General features: G+C 43.5%; 1 protein-coding gene across 1 annotated transcript; it reads left to right on the forward strand.

The window, feature by feature from the left end:
• The first annotated feature begins 314 nt into the window (after window positions 1–314).
• LOC112832687 (calmodulin-1-like) lies at window positions 315–1816 on the forward strand. The gene has a single exon (XM_073881943.1). The coding sequence runs from the start codon at window positions 751–753 to the stop codon at window positions 1198–1200; it is 450 nt and encodes a 149-aa protein (XP_073738044.1). The 5' UTR covers window positions 315–750; the 3' UTR covers window positions 1201–1816.
• Window positions 1817–10382: the final 8566 nt, after the last annotated feature.

Raw genomic sequence — 10382 nt, forward strand, 5'->3', positions numbered from 1 at the left:
TTTTTCTTTTTTTAAGATTTCATTTATTTATTTGACGGAGAGAGACACAGCAAGAGAGGGAACACAAGCAGGGGGAGTGGGAGAGGGAGAAGCAGGCTTCCCGTGGAGCAGGGAGCCCGATGCGGGGCTCGATCCCAGGACCCTGGGATCATGACCTGAGCTGAAGGCAGACACTTAACTGACTGAGTCACCCAGGCGCCCCCAGGATGTAGTTTTTGCAGGAGAAGGGAGAGAGGGGGGAAAAAAAGAATACAGTACAGGAAGGAAAAATAGTGACTTCGTAGGGAAGATATCTGGCAAACACTATGTGTTTAAAATTAACTTCAAAGTTAACTTCACCAGAGATGTCAAGAGGGTATTCATGTGCCCCCTGATATGACGACACGGGAAGCACTTCACCTCTATGAATTTCTTTCCACAAATCCATAACCCAATCCAACCATAAGAAAAACATCAGACAAATCCAGGTTGTGGGACATTTTACTGGATACCTGGCCTGTTTTCCTCAAGACTGTCAAGGTTATGAAAAACAAAGACTGAGAAACTTCCTCAGACCAGGGGAGACGGGAGAGATGACAATGAAAGCAGTGTGGTACTCTGGATTGAATTTCAGAACAGAAAGAGGACAGCAGCGTAAAAATGATCAAATCCAAATAAGCTTTTTAAAAAGGTGGGGGGGGGGAGTCCTAGTGGGGCGAGCGAGCTGAGTGGTTGTGTGGTCGCTTCTTGGAAACCGGTAGCGCTTGCAGCATGGCTGACCGACGGACTGAAGGGCAGATCGCAGAATTCAAAGAAGCTTTTCCACTCTTTGACAAGGATGGTGACGGAACTATAACAACAAAGGAATTGGGAACCGTAATGAGGTCTCTTGGGCAGAATCCCACAGAAGCCGAGTTACAGGACCTGATTAATGAAGTAGATGCTGATGGTAATGGCACAATTGACTTCCCGGAATTTCTGACAATGATGGCAAGAAAAATGAAAGACACAGACAGTGAAGAAGAAATTAGAGAAGCATTCCGTGTGTTTGATACGGATGGCAATGGCTATATTAGTGCAGCAGAGCTTCGCCGTGTGATGACAAACCTGGGAGAGAAGTTAACAGATGAAGAGGTTGATGAAATGATCAGGGAAGCAGATATTGATGGTGATGGTCAAATAAACTATGAAGAGTTTGTACAAATGATGACAGCAAAGTGAAGACATTGTACAGAATGTGTTAAATTTCTTGTACAAAATTGTTTATTTGCCTTTTCTTTGTTTGTAACTTATCTGTAAAAGGTTCCCCCCTGCTGTCAAAAAATATGCATGTATAGGAATTAGGACTTCATTCCTCCATGTTTTCTTCCCTTATCTTACTGTCATTGTCCTGAAACCTTATTTTAGAAAATTGATCAAGTAACATGTTGCATGTGGCTTACTCTGGATATATCTAAGCCCTTCTGCACATCCAAACTTAGATGGAGTTGGTCAAATGAGGGAACATCTGGGTTATGCCTTTTTTTTAAGTAGTTTTCTTTAGGAACTGTCAGCATGTTGCTGTTGAAGTGTGGAGTTGTAACTCTGCGTGGACTATGGACAGTCAACAAAATGTACTTAAAAGTTGCACTATTGCCAAACGGGTGTATTATCCAGGTACTCGTACACTATTTTTTTGTACTGCTGGTCCTATACCAGAAACATTTTCTTTTATTGTTACTTGCTTTTTAAACTTTGTTTAGCCACTTAAAGAAAATCTGCTTATGGCACAATTTGCCTCAAATCCATTCCAAGTTGTACATTTGTTTTCCAATAAAAAAATTACAATTTAAAAAAAGATGGGGGGGTTGCTGGCTGTTTCAGTTTGTAGAGCATGCAACTCTTGATCTTGGGGTCATGAGTTCAAGCCCCACGTTGAGTGTAGAAATTACTTAAAAATAAAATATATACTTTTAAAGATTTTATTTATTTATTTGACAGAGAGAGAGACAGTGAGAGAGGGAACACAAGCAGGGGGAGTGGGAAAGGGAGAAGCAGGCTTCTTGCAGAGCAGGGAGCCCGATATGGGGCTCGATTCCAGGACCCTGGGATCATGACCTGAGCCGAAGGCAGACGCTTAACGACTGAGCCACCCAGGTGCCCCCAAAATAAGATATTTTTTAAAAATCCAAATAAAATCTGGAATTTAGTTAATAGTGATATCCCTGTGTTGGTTTTTTAGTTTTGGCAAATATACTATAGACGCTTAACTGTCTGAGCCACCCAGGCGTCCCTAATCTCAGTTTCTAAACAAACAAATAAAAATTTTGTATGTCCCATGCCCTGAGCTGAGGATACAGAAATAAGTAAGATGGCCCCTGCTTCCAAGGAGCTCACAGTCTACAGAGGATGGTCACGTGAACTGCTGACAATGACAGTGATAATAATAATAATGCTAATAGTTATGTTATCTAATACTTTCTATATGCTGAGAACTGTGCTAGCACTTTACATTTAATGCTTACTGTAAGTTTATAAGGTGGGTGATGGGGGCACCTGGGTGGCTCAGTCCTTAAGTGTCTGCCTTCGGCTTGGGTCATGATCCCAGGGTCCTGGGATCGAGCCCTGGCCCACTTCTCCCTCTCCCACTCCCCCTGCTTGTGTTCCCTCTCTCACTGTGTCTCTCTCTGTCAGATAAATAAATAAAATCTTAAAAAAAAAAGGTGGATGATGTTACTATTCCCATTGTTCTTCCTATAGGAAAACACTGAGTCTTCAAAGAGAGAAGTGATGGAGCAGGGGTTTGAACTCAGATCTCACTTGAGCCCTCTGTGACCTGCCTCATTGTTGGCCAGCCTCCTACTTATCTTCAACAGTGTTGCTGGAGGTCTTTGCTTAGAACCATCTCCTGGGCAAATCCATCTCCAAAAGTCCTCTTTAAACATGATTACTCGGAATGGGAAAAGGGCCATTCCACAGAGCATCTGTGGTTAAATTCTGAGCCTTTAATATGTTGCCATGGTCAACATGGCTATCAGAACATTAGGCATCAGAAGAAAGAATATGGGAAATAAACCAGTAGACATTACCTAGGATCCTAATAGAATTTTCCACCTGCTCGTTTCAAGCCCAGCACATCTAAAACCATACGCATTCTCTCCTCCCACAAACCATTCCTCAACTTTCCTACTTTGCCAGTAGTCTCATCACTTTCCCAATTTCCCAGTTATCTTCCACTCTTTTTTCTTCTGAAATTACCTATTCCTGTTGGTTCTCCCATCTGGTCTTCCCCCCTGGCACATTTTTTTTTTTTTAATAGGCTCCATGTCCAGCTTGGAGCCCAAAGTGGGGCTTGAACTCGTGACCCTGAGATCAAGACCTGAGCTGAGATCAAGAGTCAGATGCTTAACTGATTGAGCCACCCAGGTACCACCCCTTTCCCCAACTGGGTCTTAAAGTGTTTCCATTTCTATGGGCATCCTGATGGTTTGGTGTTCTCATCGTCTTTCACCTGGACCATGCCAATATTTTCCTTTGGAATGCCCCGTTTTCAGACACTACCTACTCTGTACCCAGACTATTCTTTCTGAAATGAAAATAGAGCATATAATTCCTCTGCTCAGAAACCTTCAATGACTCCCTAATAACTCCAGGATCAAGTCCAAATCCTTGGTTCTTAATCCACTTGTTCTATAACCCCTATTATTACCTTACAAGAACCACCCACCCCTTGACCAAATATGCTCTTTTAAGATTTTATTTATTTATTTGACAGAGAGTGAGAGAGAGAGAGAGAGAGAGAGAGGGAGAGAGAGCACAAGCAGAGGAAGTGGCAGGCAGAAGAAGAAGCAGGCTCCCGGCTGAGTGGGTAGCCCGACTCCAGACTCCATCCCAGGACCCTGGGATCATGACCTGAGCCAAAGGCAGGTGCATAACCGACTGAGCCACCCAGAAGCCCCATACTTCTGAGCTTTTATTCATAATCACACTCCTAACTTTTCCTGTCTTCTCTAATTTTTATTATCAAGCTCTGGATGAAATTAAGTCTGTTCAGCCTGATCCCAAGAAGCTCACAGTCTCTGGGGAAAACAGAAAAGCAAATCAACAACGACACTATGTAAAGATAGGAGGGACCAAGGACTAAGTGACACAGAAGGAGAAGAACCCAAGTTTGCCTGGGAGAATCAGAGAAGGTTTCACAGGGAGGTGATGCTTTGGTTGATTCTTGAAGGAGTAGAAATTTCACAGGGAAGGACTGAGGAGAAGGCTTCTATGCAGTGGGAGCAGCACCTGTCTTTACCAATCATGTGGCTGTTCATCTTGTGTCTACTCTTAACATCCCTTATAGTTTATCTTGTATTTCTAGCAGCTTTTCTTTTCTTTTTTTTTTAAGCTTTTATTTATTTGTTTGACAGAGAGAGATACAGCGAGAGAGGGAACATAAGCAGGGGGAGTGAGAGAGGAGAAGCAGGCCTCCCACTGAGCAGGGAGCCCAACTTGGGGCCCGATCTCAGGACCCTGGGATCATGACCTGAGCCGAAGGCAGATGCTTAACGACTGAGCCACCCAGGTGCCCCTCTAGCAGCTTTTCATATTACTTTTTTCTAACTGGTTTATGAATGCCTTTAGGATAAAGGCCACACCCTCTATTTTCCCTCTGCAAAATGCGGGTTGCAATACCTACTTTACAGAATTGTTGTGAGTGTGTTAGGGGAAATTCATGTGACATACTTGGTAGGTACTCAGTGTTTTTGTTTTTGTTTTCCTATAATGAATAAAGTGTCTAAGTTCCTGGCCCACACTAATGTACTCAGCATTTAATGGAGGAATGATCCTACCCTGGTTCAAAATCATGTTCATATCTGAACTCTGGGCTTTGGAAGGCCTCGTTGGTTGGGAAAAGATCCAGAACTTTCAGCAACGTTTCAACAGGGCGAGGACACTAGCTTGTGAGAACTTACCAAACAGATGAGGGTTGTTCATTCTGAAGAGGAGGCAGAGATATTCAGATTCAACTCAAGTTCACTAATGTTTGTTTATATTGTGCATCATTCTCACAATGTTCCATTACCATCTCCACTTGGCAAATAAGAAGACATATTTAGAGATGTTAAAGGCCACACAGCTAGATGGTGGGATCCACTGGATTCCAAGTTCAATGATCTTTTCACTTCAGCATAAAAACTTCCATAATGTAGAAAAACATTAAGACTTTGGATGGTTAAATACGGACTTCTTTGTTAAATTATCTAAGTAGTCAAACCACATGTAATTTCCAGAGCTAGAGAGAGATTGTTTGAAGGCAAATAAAAGAAGAGGTAGCCTTATTTTGGGGGTAGGGTAGGAATAAACACAAGAAATATATTATTATGATAAACAGCACAGACTGAAAAAGGAAAGAAGGTAGAAAAGAATTAGGGGCACCTGGGTGGCTCAGATGGTTAAGTGACTGCCTTCAGGTCAGGTCATGATCCCAGGGTCCTGGGATCGAGCCCCACATCAAGCCCCACATTGGGCTCCTGGCTCAGCGGGGGGCCTGCTTCTCCCTCTCCCTCTGCCTCTCCCCCTGCTCGTGCTCTCTTTCTCTCTTTCTCTCTGTATGTCTGTGTCTCAAATGAATAAATAAAATCTTTAAAAAAAGAGAAAAGAATTAATAAGATTGGGGCGCCTGGGTGGCTCAGTCGTTAAGCGTCTGCCTTCGGCTCAGGTCATGATCCCAGGGTTCTGGGATCGAGCCCTGCGTCGGGCTCCCTGCTCAGCGGGAAGCCTGCTTCTCCCTCTCCCACTCCCCCTGCTTGTGTTCCCTCTCTCGCTGTATCTCTCTCTGTCAAACAAATAAATAAAATCTTTAATAAAAAAAAGAATTAATAAGATCATAAGTAAAAGATCCCTGGCCAGTCATGAAAAGACTAGACCTCTTCTTTTTCTTCTTCTTGAGCTATGAGAATACTCACAGCCTAAGTCTGAGCTCCTTCCAAAGGCAACCTGGGACTGTTTGAGGTCTGGGTTCCTACCCTTTGGGGCAGGCCAGCTGTGCTCTCTTTATAAACTGTCTCTGGCAAAGCTGTTGAAGAAAGTATCCTAGGCTGTAACAAAACGTTGGTCAGAATAAATATTTCTTTTTTATTCCTTAACATTTTGGCCTGAGAGTCTGGAATTTAATATTAAACAACCAGAGTAAGTTTAGGGAGATAGCAATTAAATCTTATACATCACAATCAAATACAGTTGACCCTTGAGCAACATGGGTTTGAACTGCACTGGTCCACTTAAGAGCGGATTTTTTTTTGATAAGTACAGTATAGCACTGTAAATGTATTTTTTCTTCCTTGTGACTTTCTTAGTAACATTTTCTTCTCTCTAGCTTACTTTGTTGTAAGAATACGATATATAAAATATATATCAGGGTGCATGGGTGGCTCAGTTGGTTAAGCGACTGCCTTCGGCTCAGGTCATGATCCTGGAGTCTCAGGATCGAGTCCCGCATCGGGCTCCCCCTGCTCAGTGGGGAGCCTGCTTCTCCCTCTGACCCTCTTCCCTCTCGTGCTCTCTATCTCTCATTCTCTCTCTCTCAAATAAATAAATAAAATCTTAAAAAAAATAAAATATATATCATACAAAATATGTGTTAATTGACTGTTTATGTCATTGGTAAGCCTTATGGTCAACAGTGGGTTATTAACAGTTAAGTTTTGGGGGAGTCAAAAGTTACACACAGGGACGCCTGGGTGGCTCAGTCGTTAAGTGTCTGCTTTCGGCTCAGGTCATGATCCCAGGGTCCTGGCATCGAGTCCCACATCGGGCTCCTTGCTCAGTGAGGTGCCTGCTTCTCCCTCTCCCTCTGGCTGCTCCCCCTGCTTGTGCTCTCTCTCTCTCTCACAAATAAATAAAAATCTTTAAAAAAAAAAGTTACACACAGATGTACTGTATTTATCAGGAAAAAACCCATGTTTAAGTGGATCTGCACAGTTCAAACCTGTGTTGTTCAAGGGTCAACTCTACTCTTTAGGAAAGACTGAATAACTCTCAGATCGAGGAGACTAAGGAGACACGACAAGTGAATGTAATATGGGATCCTGGATCGAATCTCGGGCAAGGAAAAGGACATTAGGGGAACAATAGGCGATATCTGAATGAGGTCTGTAAATCACTTAACAGTCTTATACCCATGTTAATATCCTAGTTTCTATGATTATACTATGGTTATATAAGATGTTAACATTAGGGAAGCTGGGTGAAAGGCATGTGGAATTCCACACACAAGTATAAATTGTTTCAAAATTAAAAAAATTGTTATTAATGGTTTATAGATTAATGCAAAATCTAAAACCATAAAACTTCTAGAAAAAAACACAGGAGAACATTTTTGTGACCTTGGGTTAGGCAAACATTTCTTAAATAGAACACCAAAAGCATGATTCATAAATTAAAAACTTGATAAATTGTACACTGTCATGATTACGAACTTCGACTCCTTGAAGGACACTGGTTTTTTTTTCTTTAAATTTTTTATTGTTATGTTAATCACCATCCATTACATCATTAGTTTTTGATGCAGTGTTCCATGATTCATTGTTTGTGCATAACACCCAGTGCTCCACGCAGAATGTGCCCTCTTTAATACCCATCACCAGGCTAACCCATCCCCCCACCCCCCTCCCCTCTAGAACCCTCAGTTTCTTTTTCAGATTCCATCGTCTCTCATGGTTCATCTCCCCCTCCGATTTCCCCCCCTTCATTCTTTTTTTTTTTTTTTAAGATTTTATTTATTTATTCATGAGAGAGAGAGACAGAGGCAGAGGGAGAAGCAGGCTCCCAAGGAGCAGGGAGCCCGATGCAGGACTCGATCCCAGGACCCTGGGATCATGACCTGAGCCGAAGGCAGATGCTTAACAACTGAGCCACCCAGGCGCCCCTATAAAGACCTTTCAAAATGCAATATTAAGTGAAGCCACTCTATTTTTAAAACTGGGCAAATGACTTGCACAGACATGTTCACTCTGTTGATTGTGGACCTATTAGGATTAGTTATGGAGGCCAGCCTCAGGATCTTCACCTACATAAAGGAGGTATAATAATAAGACACGCCAGGGAAGATATACAGATGACAAATACTCACGTGAAAAGATTTTCAATATCATTAGTCATTACGGAAATGCAAATTGAAACCACAATGAAATACCACTACATACCTATTAGAGTGGCTACAATGAAAAAGAATGACAACGCCAGTGTTGGAAAGGATGTGGGACAATCAACATTCATACACTGCTGATAGGAATTTAAAATGATACAACCATTTTGGAAAACAGTTCGGCAATTTCTCAAAAATTAAGCATACATCTACCATGTGGCCCAGACATTCACTCCTAGGGGTTTACTCAAGAGAAAATGAAAGGTGTGTCCATACAAAGATTTGGCATGAACATTCATAGCAGCTTTATCTGTAACAGCCCAAAATTGGAAACCACCAAATGTCCGTCCATCAACAGGTGAATCATAAACAAATTGTGCAGGAGCATACTACTCAGCAATAAAACAGAATGAACCACTGATACACGACACACCATTGATGAATCTCAAAGTAATTATGCTGAATAAAAGAAGACAGACACTCCTCCCCCCACAAGAGCATATACTCTGTGATTTCATTTATGTCAAATTTTAGAAAATGCAAATTAAACTGGTGACAAAAAGCAGATTAGTCATTTCCTGGGGATGAGAGAGTGAGAGGGAGGGATTACAAAAAGAGCACAAAGACACTTTTGGAAGTGATGGTATGTTCACTATCTTGACTGTGGTGATATTTTCATGGGTGTATACATAACTTACCAAACTGTACACCTTAAATATGTCGGGTTTATTGTATGTCGATTGTATCTCAATAAAGTTGTTTGATCAAATACATTTAGATATCAAGTACAAATTACCAATTAAATCCTGAGAATGCCAACAGATTGAGGATTCACCAAAAGGGTCAGCCCCACACCTCGGACCTGAAAATGAGGAAATCTCGAGTAGAATGACCAACCATCAGTAACACTTTGGAAACACCTTCTGCCATCTCTCCATTTTAGGCCCAAACTAACTAGCTAGTTCCTGGAGGGAGCCAGGAGACCCTGTGTGGGACTGGGATGGCTGTGACTCTGGGAGCTGCCCTGGCCTGTTGCTTTTTGGCTCCCTTTGGCAAGAGCTGAGCTGAGGCTTGGGGCATTTTCATAGCTCAGGAAGAGGAGGTTAAAGAGAAGCAATGAAGGAAACAGGAGCTGGAGATGAGTTGGGGAGAGTAACTCGATTTATGCAATCCAGGGGTTGGAAGGGAGCTGAGAGACCACATGCTTCAAAATTCTTTTTATGGGTAAGAACACCAAGACCTGACCTCAGGCACGGACAGAACTGAGGCTCTAATCCAGATTTCCCAGCTTCCCATCTACATTTACTTCCCTCATCTATTTCCATCATGCCAAGTGGCTGCCATTTGGTATAGCAAGATGATGGCTTCCATTCCACCCAACATTTGTAACAATAACTGTTTATAAGAATGGGATAAAGCCCAGGGTCTGAAGGATATCACAGTCTAGCAGAGACAAATCTATATACAGAGGTGACTTTTACATAATAAAAGGTTGTAAAAAGTGCTTGTGATGAGGCACAAACGACATGGTATGAGAATGCAGAGGGAAAACCCTCCAATCTGGAAGAGAGATCTGGTGATGGGAGGCGATCCGGGCAGCCCTAAACACCCTTTAGTAGGTGCTCAATAAATGTGAGTATCCTTCTTCCCTTCACGGAATGACCCCGGCCTAACTTTCCTCAGGTCACACCCAGAGAGCCTCCGTTCCGGAACCGCGTGACGTTTATGCCACTGTGCTTTCTGCACCCGAAGTTCTCTCCTCCGGGAATGGGCTGTTCCCAAAACCCGCGGAAGAGGACATGACACCGAGTCTGGAGAATGGAGAGCACATGGTAGCAGCATGGCTCCGGAGAATAGAAAGCGTGCGGGAACAGTGAGGCGCACGAGCTATGGAGGGCCAGCCTCAGGATCTTCATCAGCGAAAAGGAGATAATGACAAGATTCATTTCAGAAGGTTGCTGAGTGGATTAAAAGGACATTCCTATGACGCCTTCTCTCAGCGCCACGTCCGGCACAGAAGGAACGCTCAGGAAAGACTGGCAGTAGCCTAAGGTGCACGGCGACCTTCTCCCCGCCCCGCGCAGGAGCCGCCCCTAGACAGCCCAGTCAGCGCCCAGGGCGCCCAGCGCGGCGTCCGCGCCGCCACGTCGCCGCCTCCCACCCTCCGACTCTCGGGTTTACCAGCCCCTATCCTGCGCTAGGTACCCAGCACACCGGGCCGCGCCCGCCCCTGCCTGCATCCTCCGATTGGCTCCTTCAGGTGCCTGTCCTCCTGGGCCGCTGCAGATTG

The sequence above is a fragment of the Callorhinus ursinus genome, unplaced genomic scaffold (genome assembly GCF_003265705.2).
Source record: "Callorhinus ursinus isolate GAN/ISIS: 27379988/994484 unplaced genomic scaffold, GSC_fseal_2.0 scaffold44, whole genome shotgun sequence".
Taxonomy (NCBI): domain Eukaryota; kingdom Metazoa; phylum Chordata; class Mammalia; order Carnivora; family Otariidae; genus Callorhinus; species Callorhinus ursinus.